The sequence below is a fragment of the Kwoniella shandongensis genome, chromosome 12, assembly GCF_008629635.2.
Source record: "Kwoniella shandongensis chromosome 12, complete sequence".
NCBI classification, from domain to species: domain Eukaryota; kingdom Fungi; phylum Basidiomycota; class Tremellomycetes; order Tremellales; family Cryptococcaceae; genus Kwoniella; species Kwoniella shandongensis.
Genome location: NC_089298.1, coordinates 697,768 through 721,006, shown reverse-complemented (window position 1 = coordinate 721,006; position 23,239 = coordinate 697,768). Strand labels below are relative to the sequence as shown.

Here is a 23,239-nt window from a genome sequence, read left to right as displayed (position 1 = left end):
AGAAAGCAATGCAATGCAACAAAAGGTGTCTTATACAATCCAATAGTATGGTACAAATGCCACAAACAAAAAAAAAAACTATCCGTCGTGAAAATCGTTACTGTGTCGTCACCCGATCAATGTCGTCGTCGTTGCCCTGTCGGGTCTTCTGTAAAGTACGTTATGCTCTGTCATCACAAATCATCTTCGTGTCAGTGACTTGCACTACTACACACGCCTTCTGGGCTGAGGGACACTTCACACTCACCTGAAGATCGAGATATCGTTTCAAATCCTTCTTCCAACCTCGTTTCAACTTATCGATCCCAGCTGCAAAACCTTTACTGATCAATTCGTCAAAGCTTATTGGCTAAGAACAGTACGAACATCAGCTCATGACCAAATCTTACACTGAATCAGGACTAGATGAGGTGAGAATGTGAACTTACTTCGTATCGAAGGATTCGGATATAGAGCTCCTTATCATTCTTTATCATGTCGAAGAACCGAGAGCTCAAATCGTCTACAATTTCGACTTCTTCCTCGATCTGCACTCCGGTCTCCTCCTCCGGCTGTATTGCCTTCTTCTTGCCCTTGCCGATAGCTTTGCCCTTTGGTGTCTCAATCGTGGATTTGGGAACCTTTCCGCTACTTCCTACTACCTCATAGTCTGGCTCCTTCGCCTTCGCAACGGACACCGCTTTCCGTCCCTTCTTCTTGATATTTGCCAATGGCATCTCAGCAGACGAGATGGACGTAGTCGACGATTCTCGTGTCCTTACAGTTTTCGATTTGGCTTTCGGTCGTTCGCTTTTTGAGGTGAAAAGTGCAGGGATTGAAGGCACAGGCGCAGGCGGATAGATCGCTCGCCAGCAATCTACGGCAATCTTTTCAAGAGACTTGTGGTCATTGCTAGTGCGGAAACCATAGCTCGTTACCAACTTCTGTTAAGGCAAATGCAAGTCAGCCGAAGTTCTCCATACGAGGAGGCAGAACAATCCAGAATGTCCGCGCTCACTTGTAGTTTCTTCAGTTCCCATGAGGTGTAATCTGGCATACCTCGACCGACTAGCTGTTCTTTGCTTTCGATTGTTAACGTAGCTTTCTCTTCCTCTTCCTCTCCCCCGTCATGCGAACGTATCTCCACTGTTTCCTGGTCTCCTTCCTCCTCTTCATCAACATCGTCGTCGTGGTCTGACTGGATCTCGATGGTCTCCCTTTCCTCCTCTTCCTCGCTATCACCGCTAGTGACGGTCAAATACCCTCCTTCCCCTTCTCCCTGCCATCCCCACTGTAGATACGCCTCCCTTCCCCACTCTTCCTCATCTACACCTGCTTCGTCTGCAGCGACGGACGATACGGACCCGTTGTCTTCCTCATCTCCAATTTTGCCCCCTTCCCATGACATGACGGCGTCGTCTCCCCAATTCTGGTTTACCCATTCGTCTGCCTCCTCATCCGAAGGTGACGACGAGACAATCTCGATGGGCATTGACGCGAGAGCCGGTCCAGCTACAGGTAGAGGGGTCGGAGTTGGTGTGGCGGAAGGAGCTCTTCGTCTTCGTAGACTCGTATCTGCCCGAGGTGTGATTGACATGTTTGATCCTGGAGTGTTGTACGATGCGGACTTCCGGATACTCGGTGAGGTCATTGAAGCTTCCGTCCGGATGCGGTCTGGCTCCTCGTTGTCCATTATAACAATTACATCATCGTCCTCCACCTCCCCATGCAACAAAGATACCTTCCTCACTTCCCCGTCCTGCCCCCCAGCCTCTTGCAGCTGCAAGTCCTGCGGCTGTCGAACCATTTCGTCCGGAGAGATTCCCGTCGACTCGCAAATCTCCCCACTTCCGAAAGGGTTCTGGCTCTCCCTCGGAGTCAGATTCATCATCGCTGTACGAATTGCGCATCGATGTTGAACGCGAACGTTTTTGCGAAGATGGTGGCGGGATGTGCAGTTCTTCTTCTTCAATCCGAGGTGGACTTTCTGGAAGTTGATCTTCTGGTGTTTCTTGATCTACTTCGTCCTCGTCGTCTTCGTCTTCGGTTGTGAGACTGAGATGAGTCGAACCGCTAGGCGTTGGAGAGGGCGAGTGCGAATTTCCACGAGAGGATTTGCCGTAGATCTGAGCTAACGAACTCTCGCCAAGCGGTTGTGTACCAGGTAAATCCACACCCTTCTCTTCCTGTTCCGTATCCTCTGCTTCGACGGGGACAAAGTGGAACGGCGTCTCGTCCTGATCTTCACATACAGGACTCGAAGGTCCTATCCACTCTCTTATCCTTTCCCTCACTTCTTCACCCCATCCTTCGCCTCTCTCATCTGTCGGCTTGACAAGCGTGACACTCGCCAGACCGACCAATCCCTTTCTCGAACCAGAGGGCGCTCCAGAACCTTTGACGGGCGAATCCTTATCCTTTGAAGCTGAACGTACGTGTAGGTCGAGGAGAGAAGTGGGGTGTGCAGGTTTAGCAAGATCGTGTAGGGCTTGATGGATGAGAAGTTGTAGGTTGGGTGGTGGGTTCGGTGGACGATAGAGTGGTGGTCGACAGGCTGACATGTGTCTCTGTAAGACAAGAGATACGCAATCGTCAGCGTCACGAAGATCTACATAAGGGCCTTTTAGAAGAAATGCAATTGAAAGACAAGACCGCTTTACTACCAAGGGAACGGTGGCTCACCCATCTCGCAGCTCCTGAATCCGACTTCTTGAATCTCACTTTACATACCGCACATCCTGGTAACTGCAACAGTACCGCAGTCTTCCCCAACCAGTTCGGTACAGGTAACGGTTCCAACGCCAAATCCGGTAAGAGTGGTAGCGGGGGAGGTTGGGATTGGGGTTGGGATGTATCTTCCTGCTTCTGAGAGGTAATGGCAATGGATTTTAGTCGACTCTTCTTCGTCGCCGTTGTAGGGGCTTTCGTACGTTGTTTAGGTGTAGTTGTTGGCAGTAGCGAAGACGAAGCGACTCCTATTGAAGGTGATCTTGATACAGTCCCCGATTTCGATTTCGATCTAGGTATCGCCCCACTCCCACTCCCACTCTCACTCCCATTGCCATTGGCACGGGCCTGTAATCGCGCAGTCGAAGCCGAAGTAGATGTTGACGAAAGAGATTTGTTGAATGTAGGTCTAAATTTGTACCTCTCCGCAATTTCACTCAAACGACCATTACTCCCCACAAACACTGGATCGTCATCATCCTCATCCCCTTCTTGATCTACAGTGTTCACGTCTACCTTGCCATTTCTTCTTGCCTCTTTTTCGTCGTCGTCTGTATCGCTATTTATTTCGACCAATACTTTCCCCTTGCCGATCGACGAACGAGGACCTGAGGCACGAGGGACAGAACGACTTTTCGAAGTAGAAGAAGGTCCAGCTCGCGCATTACGCTTGGCTTTGTTATTCGGAGTAGAGAGATGGGCTGGCGGATCGATGATCAACGGTTCATCAGATGATGAAGATGTCATCGAGGGTCGATGAGGTATTGGATCGGACATGCTAGCTGTATCTCATGAGCTGACGCGCGATTGCTTTGACAGAACCATCCGAGCTGATCAGCTCCTCTCGACTGAGCTATACGAGTGGTCCGAGATGAGGTAGCGAATGGAACGAAGGAAGTGGTGCTGAAATCAATCAACTTAATGTTCATCCATCATCGAGATCAATTCACTCGCGTCGACTTTGACCGGAAGCAAAAAATCACTCTGCAACGAACTCGTTTTGACGCGTTTTTGAACCAGAACCTATATTACATTCATCTCTTCCTCTCCTATATACATACACTATAAACTTAGAATCTGATGTAACCACCGCAACTCGTCCCAGTAGATAGGCATAATCATGTATGCTACGATGAAACGATGAAAAGAACAAAAACAGTATAGAATAGAAAAGGATATAGCGAAAAGAATAACCTAGTTTTAAACCTTGACATCACATACTCCCACTCCACCAATCCGTCGCTTGCACAAGCACCCCTGATTTCACTAACAGGCTCATTCAACATCCATTTGGCTTAGTCAATCACAATCGGTTTCTCTGGACTGCTCCCCACCCTCTCCCTCGCCTCTCCCTCCTCCTCTTTCGGAGGACTACTTCGCGAGAGATCGATCGCGTTTGTGACTTTGATCATCTTTCGTTCTCCCCCAGACACAGTAGGGGAGGGTCTACTGTCAACACCGTTTGGCTCGATGGCGAACGTCGGACTCTGCTTGGAAGTATGGTCGCCATTTGTAGCGACAATGATTTCGGAGGGACTACTTCGTTCGTCATCGGGTTTTCTCTTTACGCTGCCAATTGAAAGACTGAAGTGGCCCGATTGCCCATTTGTCATCGTCCCATTGATGGGGGTCTTGTCGACTGGCGGCGGAGCGATAGTCGGTGAGGGTGCACTAGGCTGAGATACCTCCGGAAGTACGTGCGGCGGAGGTGGTCTGATATATGGTGTCGACGTTGCGCTATGGCTCACTGCACCAGGAGTTTGCGGTGAAGCGTCAAAAGCCCTAGCAGTTGTAGGTCTGTAGACGGATACTGCAGCGTACGGCGAAATCGTGGTTGGGGCGAATGGATGTGTTGTCCGCGCGGAAGTACCGTTAGTTCGAGCTGCGGCATCAAAGATCGTTCTAGAGATGGGCGGTGTGATTCCCATCGAGGAAGAGGCGGGGGGATGCGATCCATTTACTGTGGGCTTGCGCCAACTGTCAACAGGTCGAATCTGACTCGATGGGGATGGCGAAGGGTATGCGTAATTGTTGTTGACACTACTATCGCCTCCACTGGTGGCGACCGGGGCAAGCTCGTGCTTCAGTTTCGGTGTGGAGTACTCGCTGTGACCATGTCCGTTGACCACCGATCCCACATCCGAAGCTCTGATCTTCCTCTTCTTCTTGGGTCCGCCTTCATCTCCACCGACGCCTTCCCCGGTACCGATTTCCTCTGGTAAAACCGGAGGAATGAACGATGTACATTCGAGAAGAATGACCTCTGTCGAAGGAGGGTATGTCACGATGACGGGTTGTTCTGCATAATCGTTAATTGTAGAGCGGTAGTCGATATACTCGTCAGTACCGAATTGTTCTGTCATCGGGGTCGGCGTCAGAACATGCGAATCAGCAGATAGAGTGACGACTGACCTTTCATTTGAACCCTCACATCGATACCTTTCAGATATCGTTTTGCCTCTTTCACACAGCAACAAGGACATCTCCAACCCACCTTTCCCTCGGTAGTGCCACTCACTTCCAGAGGAGCCTTTACACAGCTACTATGGTAGTTTTGTCCACACTTCGCACACTCCACCGTAATCAACTTGTCCAGAGGCGGTTCCGAGCCAGCTTCTTGACAGATACACCAGAATTGTCGGGGTCTCGCTTGGGCAATTATCAATCTCGCTTTCTTGCCTCGAGTTCTCGTTCTCTCCGTTGTCGCCGTCTTCTCCTGGATACCGGAACCGGATCCAGGTAAACCCTCCTTGAACTTGATGGCATCTTGGAGACGTCTGAACAACCATTCGATAAGAACGCATCTCTCGTTTGTATCGGTGTTTATCATGTCGAACACTAGCGGGAGTGTATAGATCTTTCGTAGTAGACTTCGGATCTTTTCGACATCACGACAAGGCTCGGCCTGGTTCTTCGGATCCGCAACCTTGATCAGATCTGGACCAATGTTGGAAGCCGCTTCTACGATAGATTGTGCGATCGTGAACTCGGGCGGGGTGATGACAAAATTCCAACGAAAAGGTTGGACAAGATTGGCGAAGTCGGACAACGAGGGACCGTCGTCGTTGGGGATTCTGATACACAATGCACACTGGAAAGGCTCGTTGACCTTTTTCGGCGGCACATCGACACATTTGGCATGGTATGCTCCTTGACAATTGCGACATGTAACCATCGATTGTCGTGGTGGTCGACGACAGAAACAGACGGCGGTCGGCTCGAGATCATCCGGTTTGAGGTGTTGATCAAACTCGCCCTTGATATAGTTGATTAGATTGGCTACATTGCTCGACGAGTTGTCGAGAACTTTCGCGGCTTCGCTCAACCATTTTGCATGATGGTCGAGCTCCGCTTGCAGCTCCACGATTTCGGGGATCTCAACTCGATTGATGGGCGCAGAAGCGGATTGAACATTCTTGCACAGTCTTTGCGCGGCGACAGTGGAACCGTTTGACGCCAGGATGGTTCTCGCCGAGGTTTGCCAGTTCTGTACAGTCTTTCGAAGATTCTCCATTTGGCGCACGACATCCACAGACACCGGTGTGGTGGGTTCTCGCTCCTCAATCAGGGCAGATATGTCGTCGAGTTGTATGACTGGAGCAGTAAGCAATTTGTCTGCCGAGTCTAACCAATCCTTTCCCTTGTCTCTTCGACGTATCAGCTCGATAATAGTCGGATGTTCTGCCGGGATCTCATACTCCACCGCTTGTTCAAGCAGCTCGACCGTATCGTCGTACTGCAACATTCTGTCGTCCACCTCCTCTTCGACCTTCTTGAACCAATCCAGACGGTTGACTATGGTCGCGATCGCTTGTATTTCCGGAAGATCGAAATTGAGACTCTCGCCTAGGATCATGACCTGTCGACATTTCTCCAGATCCAGCTCCTCTTCCGGTGTAGAAAGGATGTCGGAGGCTTGTGATCGGAAAGTGTTGATTGAGAGCAGCATTTGTCGCAGTGGTTGCAATGTCTCGGGAGCATCGAAGCTCATACGTTCCCCTTCCTTTACTAAAGCCGTCAGGACCTCGGGACTTCGATCCACCATATCTTCATCCTCGTCTTTTTCTTTCCCTCCCTTACGTCTTCGCCCCGTAGTCTTCCTCGTGGTGACCGCTGAAGCCCGCTCAATCCAAGCGTTCGCCCTCTCCACAAAAGCTCTCAGACTCTGTACCTCCTCGATCGGATATGCCACCTTTTCCGCGTCTGCTAGCAACCCTCTCATCGATTTGAGAGTAGGCCGCGGCGCCTCCATCACGCGATAGAAGTTCTCTCGCCATCTTGCAGGTTGCTTGGCACGAGCCACAACAGCCTCGAGTATCTCTTCCAATTGCGCCTCGGAGTATCGTTTTCGGAGCATCTTCTTCGACTTGGAACACTCGCACAGTTGATCGGCATGCTCGAGACATGTGACGAGTTTTGTACAAGGGCAAGTGACTTGGGCGAGATAGCAGAAAGCTTTGCAAGTCGCACATTGGTATTGCTCCTCGGGGCTGTCATCTTCGACGAGCGTTTCGTGCAGCGATGGATATCGGGCTCGCAGCTTCTCTCGCCGTTGTTTCTCTTCCTCAACCATCTCGATGAGACTGTCCTTGATCCTATAAGGTGCCTGTTGTCAGAAACACACTGGACATCCATGTACACATTTCCAACTCACCACAATGCTGTCTTGATGGTTTCGGAATATAGTGTAACAGTGATAAGGAGCTCGTTATGAGAGAAGACCGGAGCTTTGAGGTGTTCCCGATATTTCCTGACCGATTGTTTGCCCTCGGCCAACCAGTCCGGCAAAGCAAAGTTGACGGCTTCATTCATGTTGATCTGACCAATCATCAGCATCCAGTTATCTTCCGAATGGGAGTGCACTCACTCCATGGTTGAAACCGCAGTGGTAGGCTTTAGGGAAAGTGATGACGAATTCATTGGGTCTCTGGTCACAAGCGACGACCTTGACCCCAGCTTCACTGATTCGACCAGGGTTCATCATCGTCACTAGCTGGAATAGCAACCCCGGCTGCTGCTCGAACAGCTCCGGCGCTTCGGATTTCATCGCTTCCTCGAACTTCTCCGCATCTCCGCCTGGGATACCATACCACGTTTTCGTTTCACCCCAGTACACTACGGCATCGTCATCAGCTTTTGTCACGACTCGGAAGTATGCACATAGCTTACTGTAGTTGATGCTGTAGGTGTAATGATCTTCGTTGTGCCAGCAAAACGTCGAGAACATCATACCGATGTATATCCACGGCACTGTCATACCTGATATATCCGATTTGATATACCGTAGAAGTCTGAGCTGTTGTGAGCATTCTGTTATGCAATCCGTCGTCGTCCAATGGTACTTACGAGTTGGGCAAGATGGGCATGTTGTTCAGATTCCACGGGTCGGTTGCATATGGGTCTAACGGATGCGTTTCCGATGTCGGTCCAGCACTACGCAGCACATCAGCTGCAATACTACGACGACCTCATGGCCTTCCACTCACCTTCCGTGAGTCGTAGAATGGATATCCGCTCCGTATTCCACCTCGACCGTATCAGTTGAACTTTCTGTCAATCTCCAGAATTCCCTTTCTACGTCATCTTCCGTCACAACAGCTTTCCCGAAGTTTCTGGCCAGCGGGTTTCTGTTTATGCCAGGAGCAGATGACGACCCAGGTGACGGAGGCGGACGATGTCGATTCCACCAAGCATGCGAAAAGGCCGCGTCTCGAGCTTGGAAGGAAGAGATGGAGTGATCTTCTCCCTCTTCGAATCCAAAGTCGTCTCCTTGGCTGAGAAGGCAAGAAGTGCAAAACCACTCCTCGTTGGTAGGGACAGAAGCGAGAGGTGGATCCAAGCAGTAGATATGGAAGCCTATCTCAATGAAGTTTTAGCACACATTCTCAGACGACTTGACAAGACACGCACCGCGATCACAACCATCACAGAGCAGAATCTTGTCACCTGCATGTCCTCCTCTACACACCTCGCATACCTGCACTGATGTTAGCCATTGCACTCAAGCGAGACGAGGGTACACTTACCTCTCCCTTCTGGTACTCCGGAGTCTGGACCTTGGCCGGCCTTCTTGGTGAACCATCTGAAAGAGACGAGTCCTCGTCACTGAGCTCGCTCTCGCTTCCATCCCTGTTGGAGAACCCCGGCACCTTGATTTTCAATGATGGCAGGGAAGGAGCCGCCGAGTTGGGTCGAACGATCTCGGCTGGTGCATCAAGACGGCTTGAGCCGGATGGAGGAAGGGAGGAAGCACTGTTCAGTGATGGCTCAGCGGTCTTGAGAGGTAATATACCAGGAGCCGCGGCGGCGACGGCACCGTTCATACGGGTTCTAGGACTCGTCTTGACCGCTCCCATACGACCAGATGTTCGCGGTTGGCTCGGCGAAGGCGGAGCGCTAGTGGCAAATGCTGGCGGAGGGGCAGGTTTCCCGTTGGAGGTAGTCATGTTGAGAGGCGTGAGTGGCGAGACGGACGCGGATTTCGCTCGAACAGCCCATTTGTCAAAGGGCAAGACGATTTTCATGTAAGCGTCTCTGACTTGAGGATGCCAAGCGGCTTTATGTCCCAGCGTCACCGTGACGTCCGCCCAAGTCTTGGTCCTATCAAGAACTAAATGACCACCCAGCTTGTTTACTTCTTTTCTCAGCTTCCAGAGGTCGAGCGGTTGGCGATCGATCAGGGGGATGGAGACGTCGCTATCACCTTGTTGCAAGTGGTACATGGAGAGTTGTTCGAGGAAATTGACTTTTGCTCGTGAAGCAGCTTCGAGCTGATTTAAACGTTGCAGCCGACTTTTGAAACGGAACGTCTCGGTTTCGATCGCGAACGGCATTTGCCAGCCCTCGGGAGGGACAACTTTGCAGATACCGTATTGACGACCGATCTCAGCGATGGAATCGACATATCCCATCGGATCCTGAAATTCCTCCATAGTCGGATAGAAGGTAGGACATTCCTCCAATCCGAAAAGTCGTGGTGAAGATCGGCGAGGTGGATGTCGAGGGGCTTCGGTTCGTACAGTCGAGAGTGCGAAGGGAGGGTTTAAGGCGACGGGTCGGTGAAGTGGATTTCGGGAAACCGATGGTCCTGCAGTAGCACCATTGCCATTGCCACCACCGTTAGCGATAGCTGCGCTAGAGCTACCATTCAAGTGAGCCCCCTGAGCTGACGAGGGCAAGAACGAAGTAGCCGCCGGACCAGCATTCAGCTGGATGGGCGTACCGGCTCGATCTATTTTTGTCAGAGCTTCGACTTTTGATCGACGTTGATTGCGCTGCAATTCGCCCTCTGCTTGAAAGTGGGATGGCGCAGGGAGATACTCTGGATAGCTGAGTGATGTCGTGAAGGTAGGTTTACGTCGATGATGATGATGCTCCGTGGTCGGAGATTGTTTCGGAGAGACTCCCGATACAGTCGATGCTCCAGCACCAACAGCGGCAGGAGAAAACGCTATATGGTTGGGTTTCGATTTACTCGGTGTAACTACTTCGCTAGCGGGTCGAACAGGCTTGATGGATCTCGACGATGTACGCAAAGTCCGAGCGGGCTGACCATTTCCTATCCCGTTTGTTGTCGACGAAGAACCGGATTGCTGAACATGATTCATCGTTGTCGGTAACGACGCAGGTACAAGCGGAGGTGGGAGCGAGACCTGCATCGTGGTTATATATCTCCGGTGAGTTGCGGCGAGACAAAGAACAGTATTCAGCGAGACATGAGGTGATGGTTAAGGGGTATCGAGCTGTAGTGGTGAATTTTTGTGGAAAGAGAAGTATCGAGTATCGTGTATAGCCACAGAGGATGGGAGTTGAGCGGTCGGGAAATGCGATCACGAGTGAGTTGATGAACCTGATTTCTCCTAAACTCATTATCTTTCGCTCTCCCTGGCTCTCTCTCTCTCACTCTCTCACTCACTTTCACTCGGTAATCGACCGTTCCACTCAGAGTTAAGCGGCGAGCGACTGACTGACTGTAATACCATGCAATTTGGTCCCGTCATGTTCCATAATGTATCAGTGCATCTCACTTTACAGTAACACGCGAGGTTTGAGGGAAAGACGAGATGGACCTGGTCGCGACCGTCAACGGCATCTGTGCATCTGTCCACATAACATAACTGCATACAACACAGACGAGCCTAACCACTAAGCATACTCACCCCCCTCGTACAGTGTTTCATCCCTCCTTCTTTGACTCTTCATCCACTCTCCCCCCAATACGTTGCAGTCACGCTCGGATCGGCATCTAAGCACGTTATTAGCTTGGCTTTGTGCAGTCCTCGTCCGCTCTGTGCACGAGCATACTCGTAGCTCTCAAAACACATTGCATCCCTTTATCCGAAATCAAACGCTCGCCTTCACTTATCACTCATCGCATCGTCGCTGTCCGTCATAACACCATTCATATTTGTACTGTGCTCTGACTACACCACACCGATAGAAGGGAAGAGTACCCATATCGCACACGTCGACGACATCAACAAGGGTAGTAGCGAAAAGGCACTCAGCTAGGTGTGATCGAAAATTACCACCAGATCCTCGCTCAGCTCACACCCGCCCAATTCGACCAGCCTCGACTTGGATTCTTCCTATTTCGAATTGTACCACAATCGCATCCATCTTTGATGCACGCACAACTTTAATACCCTTTCGAACGTATAACGAGACGATACGATCATGACACAGCCTTACCAACCTCCTCTGGGAGTTGCTTCAGCTGCCGGTCCCTCAAGACCATATTACAATGCCAATCCAAACCGACCGCCTCCATTCCCACCTTCGAAATCACCTTCCCCGTCCTACTCGCCCAATATCGATCAAGAAGCATGGCCGTCCAATGGGGGTAACGGGGGAGGATACGACTTCGGAGTGCCTGGAATGGGATCACTGCAAATGCCAGATCCAAGAAGACCAGGTTCAGGTTCAGGCTCGAGCTTAGACGACAGGACAGCTGCAGCAGAAGGATCAAAGAGAAATCCATTGGTTGATCTCATAGATAGTGAGAAAACCTATGTTGAACAGCTCGGTCTAGTTATCAGGGTAGGTGGGATTTTGCACCCTCTTCTCTTCCGTGGAGTCTAGACGTGCTGACATGTCTGATAGCGAGTTGCTGCGGCTTGGTCCAGAAAGGACTTTCCCCCACCCAAGTTGGATACCATGTTCAGATGTATCGAGGCAGTCTACAGAGCGAACCGAGGATTTGGACAAGTGAGTAGTGTTCTATTCATCCTATCACAGGCCGCCGAAGCTGATTCAGAGGTACAAAGAAATTGAAAGAGATTGGACCGAATCCTTCTAGTCCAAAAGCTCTTGGTGATCTTCTTATGAGATGGGTGAGTGTGTTCCGTGCCCGCCCACATCTCTTGCTGATTGTGATGCCCGGCATATCTTCAGATCGACGATCTCGAACCTGCATATCACAAATACTCTACCAATTTCCTCACCGGTTTCGACTCCTACACCCCCGTGACTCGCAACGTCCTCCTCCCTGGAATACTGGACGACATTTCAGTATCATCAGCTCCCTCACCACCTCTCACACACTGGACTCTAGACGCACTTTTCATCCTGCCTTACACCCGATTACGGTACTATCGGAAGCTGTATGCGAGATTGCTTCGAAGCACCAAGGAAGGAAGGAGTGATCATCGGCTGTTGGTTGTGGCCAATGAGAGGCTGGAGGGTTTGGTCAGCGACCTTGAAGCAAGATTGGAGATGGATGTTGGCGAGGAACATGATCACGAATCAAGTAGCGCGGGACAGCGGTCGAGGGAGCAGAGCTGGGCAGAAAAGGAGAAGGAAAAGGAGCGTATCAGTCGTACGAGCTCTGCTTTGGACAGCTCCTTAGAAAGCCATACAAAGTGAGTTCTCCCCATCCTTGGGATGTAGCACGTCTCTCTAACTAAGTACAGCTTCTCGCCTTTCAGTAGTCGAATCGAAGATAGGAATTCTGGCGGATCAGTAGCGACCAGTATAACACAATCACCGCAACGCAGACCAACCCCCACGATCAGTGTGCCGTCAACAACGGGTGGACAATCACCCATCAGCCCATTGGCACCTATCTCTGATCTCGAGTTGAGGATTGATCCAGAACGCACGATCGATCTGTTTACCATGCAGCTGAAGGTGGGTCCTGCAAAACGCAGATCTCCTTGACCCTTGGCGCTGATCCAGTCATATTCTACAGAAATGCAAACTGCAAATGAACCCTCCCAACCTCCCCTTTGTCCGCGCTCTTCGCTCTTCCCACGACGTCACCATGTACTTCACCCCCAACACCACTGGTCAACAAGTCATACATCGTCGCGCGCATATTTTCATCCTCTCCGATCTGTTCTTGATCGCTGAATGGATGGAGGTTAGCGACAAAGCTGCTAAAGCACAACAAGTAGCTCGGGAGCAGCCGGAGAGGGTAGGCCATGGTGGACCTATGCCGGAAATGTGGTTAAGCTATCCACCTCTGGCTGGTAAACACTTGATGGTGGCTGAAGGGCAGCAATGTAAGTCTAATTAACCCGCGAGACGATGTCAGTCGGCTGACGCTTGGTATAGCAAATGTCGTTACGGTCATGATTATGAGAAAAGAGACCTTTGTCATCCACGCGGAGTCGGAGCTGGCGAGGGATCAAATCATGAAAGATCTCATCGAGTGTATTGACTTTGCTTCATCACGTGAGTCGCATGCGAGGTAAACATACATGATTGCTGATAAGTTACCTCTAGTTGGTCGACCTGGAGGTGTACAATCCGCAGCTCCATCTCCCATCGACGCAAGATCTCCATCCTCTCTGTCTGATGGTCGCTCAATCGATGGTCAATTCCCACCATTACGCTACCCCAGTCCGTTCTCCGCTGGGTCTTCGCCTGCGACCAGTCCTAGACCGAGTGACATGCCCGAGGTGCCCCCTGTCCCGTTGGGTGGCAACGCTTTGGTCTCGCAAATGAGCAAGATCTCATTGGAACCTGGAGAAGCCATTGCTTGGCCGAGAGGACCGACGCCACCTCCGCCTTCCCAACAACAGCAAACACACCAACCTGCACCTATCGCCGCTCTCCCACCGCGAGGCGCAAGTCTGCGACAGAGGGTACCGTCAGGGGGCAGTATGGGTCCACCACCGCTTCCTTCACAACCTGGTCCTCAACCTCCTGCCAAACTCAACATGAACTTCCCTGATCCCTCCATGCCAGGTGCACAGTTGCCACGATCTCCATCGGGACGATCAGTCCAATCTGCGCCTCGTCCTGGCGATAACGACATGCCTCCAGTTCCGCCAAGACGAGAACCCGGATCTCACCTCTCGGATCAAGGTCATCAATCTCCTTTCTCGTCACAAAGCAACCTTGTGTCGCGATCAAGATCACTCGAACCTCTGCGAATTATCGAACCCCCTTCCGCTCGATTCTCCTCTTTCCCAGGACGAGCGTCACCTCTTGCTGGTGGTGGTAACCCGGAAGATGAAGACGATTCCCCACCAATGTCACCCGTCGAAGAAGAGGAAGCAGCGACTCTTACCGGACCTGCCATCATCTCCGCTCAGATGAAGTGCAAAGTGTTTTTGAAACAATCACATCAACAATGGAAATCGCTCGGATCGGGTAAACTGAAATTGTATGCTCAACAACAAGGCAACGTGAAACAATTAGTTGTGGAAAGCGATTCATCCGGTAAAAGTATGTTGATCTCGACGATTGTCCTTACGGATGGGGTGGAAAGAGTTGCCAAAACAGGTGTCGCTGTCGAGATTTCGGACAGGGGGAAGAGGACGGGAATTGTGTATATGATTCAGCTGAGGAATGAGAATTCGGCGATGGGGTTGTTTGAAAGTCTGTTAGCGGGGAGTGATAGGGCTATCGTGCGATAAGATAGATGAAAGTTGGGGAATGATGAGGATGATGATGATGTGTGCATACTGTTTACAACAACGCTTTCTTACGATCTGGTATCTGGGATTTATAGATGCATGGGATAATTTAGGTTTTCGGTGACGTACCGCCATAAGCAAACCGGTTGACGTAAGATTCCCACGGTTGGACTCTAGCCTCCACTATGTTGGTCCGCGCGCTGAATGGTATATAAACCATCATTCAACTTGATTTCAGCTGTAAACATCTCTCCTTCACTTCTCTCTCATGGTCTTTGCTCTCGTGCGGTTTGCGCCGGTTCTTCATACCTCCTCACTCTGCTATTGAGCACTTGACCATTCATACGCTTCCTCTCCCCATTCATCTCCCTCTCCCTTCCCGTCGTGAGCGCTTCGTTGCTAGATTTGTTTACCTCCAAGCTTGCATCGCTTTTGAGCGTTGGCTCGAATTCTGGTGGTTCGCAGTAAGTACTCCTTAGAGCCATCTACCACCCTCAGATCTTTTGAGAGCGCCTGCCAGGTGACAACCTTAATCCGTTCCCTGTTCTACGGATGATGCCATTCATGAGCTTGGACTCCTCTATACGTCTCCTCTTTCAGACTCGTGCTATCTTTTTGCAATGTTTACGGGTCAATGATCAATCCTAGATCGTGGCTGACTGAGTATTCTTTATAGATGCCCGTTCCCGAAGAGCTCAGGGAGCAGACACGCCTTAACACTCGATCCAATTTTGCTTCGTTGCTCGCCCAATACGATGTCACAGCAGATACTATCGAAGCTGACGAGCGCGAGCTCGACCGCGTCCACAAGAAGCTCCTGGCAGCCAATACCTACCGTACTAGGGATACAGAAGTGGCACGCTTCGCTGCATTTCTGACCCTTAAAGAAGGGGAAGAAGCTGCTGAGCGTCATCTTCAGCCTGACGGCCCGCCGTTCCCGCTACGTGAGCCCGCGACACCCCTGGACACCAGGACAGAGCTGATGTTTGATCAATTTCCAGCTTTGCTTAAAGCCTACGTTCGCATCCGAGCTCGAATGATCCACAAACCTCACTTTCCTAATGGGAGGACTAGCACTCGTGCTATGAAGGGCAGAGTCTTCACCCTGGCTGCGGCGGTGAGTGATCTGGGGCTCATTAGCACATCCCGGATGGTTTTCTAATCCGCTCAATAGCTTGCAGACATGACTGGAAAAGTAGCAATTACGGCCGAAGCTCGAAAGCAGATTGAAGCTGTGAGAACACTGTGAAACATCCCTGCATGTACGGAGCTGACCTAAGATTACATCGTCAGTACATCGATGACGAGCTGAGACGCGAATTGTCCCTGAACACAGGAGCTCTCGATAAACCGATCACCAGCTTCGAAGATTTCAAGCGGCTTCTCAATTCATGCTGGACTGCCGCCGCGAGGTTTCATAATCAAAGAGAGGTAAGTTTCCCAGTCATCGGACCGCTTCATGAATTGTCTGCGCCTCAGCTGAAACGTGTACCCCAGCGTGCTCAGACGCACCTTTACTTTATACTGAACGTCTTTGACATGAGTCGACCCGGCGAGGCAGCAAGCAGTTATGCTACGGCGCACGATTCGGATGTACAGGAGGGTATAACATGGGGAGTAAGTAGAACCTCGACACTTACCTCACCAGGTATGGGTGGGATCTGTTGCTGATGAGACTGGTTTTCCCACCTGCAGGATGTCCTCGGATCGCTCCATCTCCCTGACGGCAGCGAAGCTCTGCACGTACGCTTTCAGATTCGTTGGCGGAACCTCAAGGGAAAGAGGTTGAAGGATGATCAAAAGTAAGCTCTCGCTCAACCTTGCCACGGAGCGGATCGATCGTTGACATCCCCCTTGCGCTCCTGTATCACAGTAAGGATGGTCTCCACGAGCAGGAGCCTCCAGAGCTGGCTGGCTTTGACGCCACGCTGTTCATCCTCGCCTTCGGGCTCGAGGACGGAGTCTTTGAACACTTCACCACAATTGAACAGCTCGAAAGCGTGACCAGTGATTATGTACGAGCCCAGGGTGGTGCTATCCCGCTAGTAATCAAAGAGGATGCCAAGCAGTTCCGCCTGCTGCAAGACGTCCGACTCGATCCCGACTCGGGGAGCTGGCAAGCACAAAAACTTCGTCCAGTTCGCTACTGTACGATGCGCGGGAAGTGGAAGGAGCTTTTGCGGCTCTGCGGCTACGATGGTAAGCTTTGATTGACAGTGTTTATCAGTATATTTTGGAGGCTGACGGGCTATGTTTGCAGACACGGCAAACATGACATCGCTTCGGCGCATGTACCAGAATCTGTGCGAGTCACATGGGGTGGACGAGGCCAATAGGAAGCAGGCGAGCGGCCACAACCCGAATTCAAAATCCTTCTACGTGAGCGTGTGCAATTCATCTTGCCAGCGTTCATCACTGATCGAACGTGGTCCTACGGATTTTGCAGCAATCTTACAAATCGAGCGTCATAGCGGTGGACACACGCCGAATCTTCTCAGGCTTACCAGCCAAAGCGACAGATAACCGCGTAGTGAGTACCGCATGCAAGATCGTTATTGTACTTGTCGCTCACAAACATTGTATTGACAACCTCAGCGCGCGATGGGCTTGAAGCGTTACTCGAACGCCGCTGTCGAGCTCCCTGTGGAGAAGGTCAGAGAAGCTGAAGTGCCGGAAGACATTCGAATTATGAGAAGTAGGCTTGAAGAAGTGAGTCGCAAGACCTTGCAGCATGGACAAACACTATCCTATGAGACTGACGAACTGTCAACAGCTCGGAGAAGCTATTAAGCTTGCTCATCCCTCTGTCTCGGCCGCGTCTAGGGCTGGTATGCCGGAGGCGACCGAATATGAGAAGCTTCGATCCAAGAATAAGAAGGCTTTTGCCAAATTCAAAATGTCGCTCACACGCGAGTACGCCAAGGAATCCTCTGAGGAGGCAGCTCGACTGGCTTTCCAGCCCGAACCTACTCCCGTCGCCGAGTCGAGCGGTTCCACTCCTGCTGGACCGCAACCACTCAACAAGGGGAAAGCGAGAGCTTCTCCGCTTGGTTTCGATACCGATCCAACAACCCTACTCGACGAAGCGGATGAGCAATCTCACATTCAGACTGAGATGACAGCCGGTCAGCCTCCAGTCGAGACCTCTGACGCTGCTGTAGAGGCGGCTGATGCTGCTGATCAGCAGTTTGAGGAGAGATTGGAGGCTGATATTGCGCTCAAGCACCCTTTTGATCACCAAAAACTCATCGACAGCTTGACAGCATACTGTGCGACGTCGGCTCTCCCTCTTGAAGACTCCAGCAAGTCATCCGTTCTTCAAGACGCATTCTTCCCACCGCTCAACAGCTCTTCCACCACAACGACCATGTCTCGAAGAGACATCATCCACGCTATCACTCACTCCGCTTTCTTTACGGCTCAACAGCCTGAATTTGAATTCCCTGGCGAGCAACCAACGGAGAACAACGAGTGTCCGGTGCTCGGATGCTCTGTTGACATCGCATCGAGAAGCCGCTCATCAGCCGCTGAACACATCCACGGATGCGTCAGAGTTGAACTCGGTAGGCAGCTCTGGAGCCACTACTCTAGCAACTTTGCTTTCGATCACTGTCCATGGAGGGGCTGTTCTCATCCACTTGAAGTAGACGGACCAGTCAGTGCTGCAGAGCATTTACACAGACGTCACGTCGTTGGAGCGAAACCCGGAGCGAATTGTGCTATCGAGCTGGATGACGGTCGCACTTGCTACCTCGAGTGAGTGATACATGGGCTTCGCGCTCTCAAAACCTTTTAGGGCTGACCATGGCTACTTTAGATATCCCTCTGATGATCTGGCTCGATCGCGCCACTTGGAAATCTATCACGGCTTGATAGCCGTTCGTGCATCAGGGAAGAAGAAGAAGGCCACCGTTCCTGCAATGGAAGGGCGCGTGCTGGCCTGCACCGACTGTAAAATATGGTGCGTACCTGTTACGAGTTCCTGTTTTGTCACGCAAGTTCCAGCCAATTGACGTTGTCACAGGCTGAAAGGCTACGCTGCCATCCACGACCACGCTGAGCAGCATCTTATGAATGATCTGCCAGAAATGAGAAAGAACATGCTCCTGTGCCAAACAGACTTTACCAACCACGTCCGAATGAGCTCTGAAGCAAAGCACACGGCGGAAAAATGTCCGTTTGAGCTATTTGACGAGGCTCTTTCGCCAGCGGACAGATGGTTCAGCGGGTGAGTAGAAAAGTTTCTCTGACCTACTTCTCAGCGGCATCGCTGACTTGTGTACAGCATCAAATGCGGTCGAAGCACTGGCTACGCAAAACATATCAACGACTCGCACATCCGCAAGCTCGACAGCAGCGAGCAACATCTGTGTCCTTGGGGCACCGTTTGCAGTCGAACCACGTTCAATCCATGCGAGCTAGCCGAACACCTTCGAAGCAAGCACGCAATCCGCTTAACTGCAAAAATGGGCTCCGTTAAAGGTTACGAACCGCTCAACGGCGATATGTCCAGACTTTTGACCGATCGACGTACCAATCGCGGCCGAGCCAGCAACAAGGTTGATGCTGATCAGCCAGAAGATGATGAAGAAGAGCGATGGGAGGGTGTGTCGTCAGAAGAGGACGCGGTTGAGGACGACATCGCTGACAAGCGATCTGTCGCAAGGCAGCCGAGACTTTCGGAAAGTGATGGCTTAGACGCTAGTCAGCAGGAAGCAGAAGGAGAGGGCGACGCATCTGACGGTAGTAGCGCGGACAAGCGACCTCAAGCAAAGAGGCCGAGACTCAATGGCAACCAAGCTCTTCAAGATATCACCGACAAGTATTCCAACATGAGTGGACAAAGCGTCAAAGCAGAGCTCAGGGGACTCGGTCTGCCTTTCGCCACGCTCACGGCCAAAGAGAGAGTGGTCTCGCTTCGCAGCTATGTGAGTACATTGACACGCGCGGGGAACTTGATCAGTTGGCTGACGTGCTGTCGCAGCACAACGCTCCGCAGAACAGCTTTACTCGATTACAGTACGTGCCGAAAAAAGACTTGGTAGAACGTTGCAAACAAGCGGGTTTGCGAGTGAAGTGGAAATTCACCCAGCCCGAACTTGCACGAATGCTGGCGTCTTATGTGAGTACTGAAGGTGTCAGGAAGTGTCTGACTTGAGCAGCATGAGCGCATCACAGCCTCCTCTGGACCCTCAACGGCTCCTCCGGAGACTCCTGCTATGGCTGAACTGCCACTTCTCACGGAAGACGGAATGTACTTCGCTCCTCAGCTGCCCGGCCCGTCCAAGTACAACGATGATGATGCTGCTTACGTGCCTGACCTCGACGACGAGGATGATTCCGATGATTTGGATTGGGAGGTCTGATTGGCACGGTAGCCATTCGTTAGTTAGTCTCCGTTCTGGGTTCCTTGCGACTCTCCATAGCAGCATAGCATTTGTTTTGTAGTATTTTCATGTAGTGTAGCCTTAGGCTCCGAAGCTGGGAAACGTTCTCATACGAGATTAGTTTTGTTGTACACCCCTATGTCATCACATGTTTCATGTCCCGTTATGAATGCTGCAACGCGATCGGTGGGGAGCATAACGCACGACATGCATCCCGCTACAAATGTAGTCATCGTGACTAGAAGTTTATAGCCTTGTCGTAAGAAGCCATCGCTGCCTCCTTAAAGGCTTCCGATAGGGTGGGATGCGCATGACTTGTTCTTGCGATGTCCTCGGCAGAAGCCTTGTACTCGATGGCGAGTACTGCTTCTGCGATTCCTTCTCCTGCCGAGGGACCGATCATATGGACTCCGAGCACTTGATCAGTCTCCTTCTCGACGATCTAGAAGGAAAAGTCAGCTCGAAATTGTAAGAATGCGACAAAGTTTGAAAACGCTTGACATACGAATTTCACGAAACCGCTGCGTTTTGGGCGCTATCAGCACGTGAATTTGATACTAATCAGGTAGTAACTCACTCAGTGTCGGCGTTGGTCTTAGCTCTAGAGTTGGCAGCGTAAGGGTACTTTCCGATCTTGTACGCAACACCGGCAGCCTTGAGCTCTTCCTCGTTCTTACCGACCCAAGCGACCTCGGGGTGGGTGTAAACGACTGAAGGGATAGCATCGTAGTTGACGTGACCGTGACCGTGCTTGATGATTTCAACAGCGGCGATACCTATACCACAATAACAGGTCATCAGCAGTGCATCACTTTGGGTATTATTGGGGGCACTCACCCTCCTCCTCGGCCTTGTGGGCAAGCATGGGACCGAAGGTAACATCACCGATACACTTGACGCCCTTGGCGCTGGTGTTGAACTGGTCGTCAATGATGATTCGTCCTCGCTTGTCGGTCTCGACACCGATAGCCTCGAGGTTCAAACCCTTGGTGACGGGTCGTCGACCAATAGCAACGAGGACAACGTCGGCCTCGAGCTGATAAGGGATGCGGAGTATCAGCGTGCTATCATATCATACGTGGGAGATATAACTTCAACTTACAGTCTCCTCCTTACCACCCTTGGCAGCGTCAACCTTGAGGATGACCTTGTCACCGTTTCTCTCACCGCTAACAACCTTGGTGTTAAGCTTGAACTTGAAGCCTTGCTTTTGCAAGATCTTCTGGAATTGCTTGCTGTTTCGATGCATTTTGTCAGCATATTTCTTCTGTGCTAGGGAGAAAAGAGGTTTATTGAGGTGGAGGCGCGCGGGGGGGAAGGAACATGGGGACGGTGAAACATCGTCGAAGAAAAAGGCTTCACACTCACCCGACCTCGGCATCCATACCAGCACCAATAGCACCGAGGTACTCGACGACGGTGACATCTGCTCCCAATCTAGACCAAACGGAACCGAGCTCAAGACCAATGACACCACCACCGATGACAATCATCTGCGAGGGGAACATGTATCAGTACATGAGTGACTTTGACTCGTAGAGAAAATCATAGCTCACCTTCTTGGGAACCTCCTGCAAGTCCAAAGCACCTGTAGAGCTGACGATTCTCTCCTCATCAATCTCCAATCCAGGGAAAGGAGTGACCTCTGATCCAGTTGCGATGATCACATTCTTCGCCTCGACCTGAGTCTCACCGCCTTCCAAAAGGTTGACATTGATCTTGTTGGCTGAGGCGAAAGACGCTTCACCCTTGATGTAGTCGACACCGTTCTTCTTGAACAAGTAAGTCTCGATACCGCCAGTGAGGGCCTTGACGGAGCTGTTTTTGGCGGCAAGCATGTTGGGCAAGTTGAGCTTGACATCGGTGACGTCGATACCTCGGTTTTTGAGATCGTGTGTTGTTTGATGGTAGATGTGGGAGTTGTTAAGCCTGCCATGTGGAGTATCGATGAATTGGTTGTACCGAGAGTGAAAGAAGAGCAAGGTGCGACGAAGACCTTACATCAGCATTTCAGGCTCATACTAGCACACGACCCACTCACATCGCTTTAGAAGGGATACATCCAACGTTCAAACATGTTCCACCGAGCGCACCTCGCTTCTCGATACAGACGGTCTGATGATTGCCACCGATCGGTGATTTGTCAGCGGTGTGTCTTAACTATCGATTTCATCGTATTTTCGTCCCAAGTCTTCCAATAGATTGCCACCACCCTCGCAGTCTGTCCCTTCGCAGATGAATTATTGCCTCCAAAAGATGCTGATCTGTACATGACATCTCTCGCGATGAGATCTGTCTCCATCTCTCTAACGGACAACAAAACACGCCTGCCAATACGACCTCGAAGTGATTTGACCCACCTTCAAACCCAACTGAGCTGCCTTGATAGCAGCGACATAACCACCTGGTCCACCACCAATGACAACGACATCATACGGTTCGCTCTGCGTTGCCAATCCTCGACTCGATTGGATGAACGCGATTCGGGGGAGGGTGGAAGTTCGTGCGAAGGAGGAAGAAGGGTTGGACAGAGGTCGGAGGAGGTTTTGGGCCTACAACAAAGAAGATCGTTGGGCAAGTATGGTTAGCATTGTGGTTTAATGTCAAGATGAAAAGTCAGTTGGGCGGCGAAAACTAGAACCAAATCGTAACGACTGGACGTGAGGGGAGAAGGAGCAGGACAAGGATAGCTGACGGGGAGAAAGACAGAGACGCCACTCACAAAAGGTTGTCTGGCAAACATCTTGAATGACGATCTGACCGGATATGTATGTATGCAACAGCAGAATATATATGATCAATCACCAAAACAACGATATAACTCTCAGTTGTCAAGTCTAAACACGATTCGGCGCTGTACACTGGTGAACAGTTCCCTCGGAAGCGGAAACGATCGTTGACCGCCGATAAATCCGTATAACCTCAAAGTGGCACTAGTCGAAAAACCCCACCAAACTGTATTGTCACCACAACGACTGCCACCATCACCGTACTGATACACAAGGCCAGCTTTTTCAATGCATATACTTTATGTGCAGATGTAAAATTTGTTGTTTCGTGCTTGTTTAGACTGTATATATGGGTTGTTTATATGACTGACTGAATGGATGCAAAGACTAACCAGATGAAAAAGTTATCACATGAGAATGAAAATGGGTTGAGGCGTGGAACTCGAATGACTGAGGCGAAACAAAAATTGGAAATCAAAACCTTCTCTTACTTGCTCCAACCGCTAATACTACTATTGCCTGTAAGCAAGGACAGCTCCGCGTTCTACGTTCC

At 51.0% G+C, this 23,239-nt stretch overlaps 6 protein-coding genes across 6 annotated transcripts; 2 read left to right on the top strand and 4 right to left on the bottom strand.

Annotated features, from left to right (window-relative positions):
• Positions 1 to 116: 116 nt before the first annotated feature.
• CI109_106550 (uncharacterized protein) lies at positions 117 to 1,576 on the bottom strand (the record flags this gene model as incomplete). Its single annotated transcript, XM_032003903.1, has 4 exons — positions 117 to 167; positions 248 to 349; positions 429 to 923; positions 998 to 1,576. 4 exons carry the CDS (start codon positions 1,574 to 1,576, stop codon positions 117 to 119), a joined length of 1,227 nt encoding a protein of 408 aa, XP_031861901.1.
• A 109-nt stretch (positions 1,577 to 1,685) lies between these two features.
• On the bottom strand, positions 1,686 to 3,483 carry CI109_106549 (uncharacterized protein; the record flags this gene model as incomplete). Its single annotated transcript, XM_032003902.1, has 2 exons — positions 1,686 to 2,546; positions 2,662 to 3,483. The coding sequence occupies 2 exons, from the start codon at positions 3,481 to 3,483 to the stop codon at positions 1,686 to 1,688; spliced, it is 1,683 nt and encodes a 560-aa protein (XP_031861900.1).
• Positions 3,484 to 4,001: 518 nt separating this feature from the next.
• On the bottom strand, positions 4,002 to 10,364 carry CI109_106548 (uncharacterized protein; the record flags this gene model as incomplete). Its single annotated transcript, XM_032003901.1, has 9 exons — positions 4,002 to 5,062; positions 5,119 to 7,301; positions 7,361 to 7,524; positions 7,574 to 7,821; positions 7,876 to 7,997; positions 8,053 to 8,139; positions 8,193 to 8,562; positions 8,617 to 8,683; positions 8,733 to 10,364. The coding sequence occupies 9 exons, from the start codon at positions 10,362 to 10,364 to the stop codon at positions 4,002 to 4,004; spliced, it is 5,934 nt and encodes a 1,977-aa protein (XP_031861899.1).
• A 1,018-nt stretch (positions 10,365 to 11,382) lies between these two features.
• CI109_106547 (uncharacterized protein) lies at positions 11,383 to 14,570 on the top strand (the record flags this gene model as incomplete). The annotated part of the gene is made up of 8 exons (XM_065967863.1): positions 11,383 to 11,745; positions 11,809 to 11,913; positions 11,973 to 12,038; positions 12,100 to 12,566; positions 12,636 to 12,834; positions 12,896 to 13,208; positions 13,261 to 13,380; positions 13,432 to 14,570. 8 exons carry the CDS (start codon positions 11,383 to 11,385, stop codon positions 14,568 to 14,570), a joined length of 2,772 nt encoding a protein of 923 aa, XP_065823935.1.
• A 676-nt stretch (positions 14,571 to 15,246) lies between these two features.
• CI109_106546 (uncharacterized protein) lies at positions 15,247 to 19,936 on the top strand (the record flags this gene model as incomplete). The annotated part of the gene is made up of 17 exons (XM_065967862.1): positions 15,247 to 15,514; positions 15,572 to 15,687; positions 15,745 to 15,804; positions 15,864 to 16,001; positions 16,068 to 16,187; positions 16,266 to 16,372; positions 16,444 to 16,769; positions 16,831 to 16,949; positions 17,017 to 17,100; positions 17,166 to 17,279; positions 17,344 to 18,133; positions 18,218 to 18,326; positions 18,388 to 18,531; positions 18,595 to 18,798; positions 18,856 to 19,498; positions 19,555 to 19,692; positions 19,739 to 19,936. The coding sequence occupies 17 exons, from the start codon at positions 15,247 to 15,249 to the stop codon at positions 19,934 to 19,936; spliced, it is 3,678 nt and encodes a 1,225-aa protein (XP_065823934.1).
• Positions 19,937 to 20,195: 259 nt separating this feature from the next.
• On the bottom strand, positions 20,196 to 22,700 carry CI109_106545 (dihydrolipoyl dehydrogenase; the record flags this gene model as incomplete). The annotated part of the gene is made up of 10 exons (XM_032003898.1): positions 20,196 to 20,399; positions 20,463 to 20,478; positions 20,535 to 20,733; positions 20,795 to 20,993; positions 21,060 to 21,192; positions 21,326 to 21,450; positions 21,514 to 21,886; positions 21,999 to 22,072; positions 22,318 to 22,509; positions 22,680 to 22,700. 10 exons carry the CDS (start codon positions 22,698 to 22,700, stop codon positions 20,196 to 20,198), a joined length of 1,536 nt encoding a protein of 511 aa, XP_031861896.1.
• Positions 22,701 to 23,239: the final 539 nt, after the last annotated feature.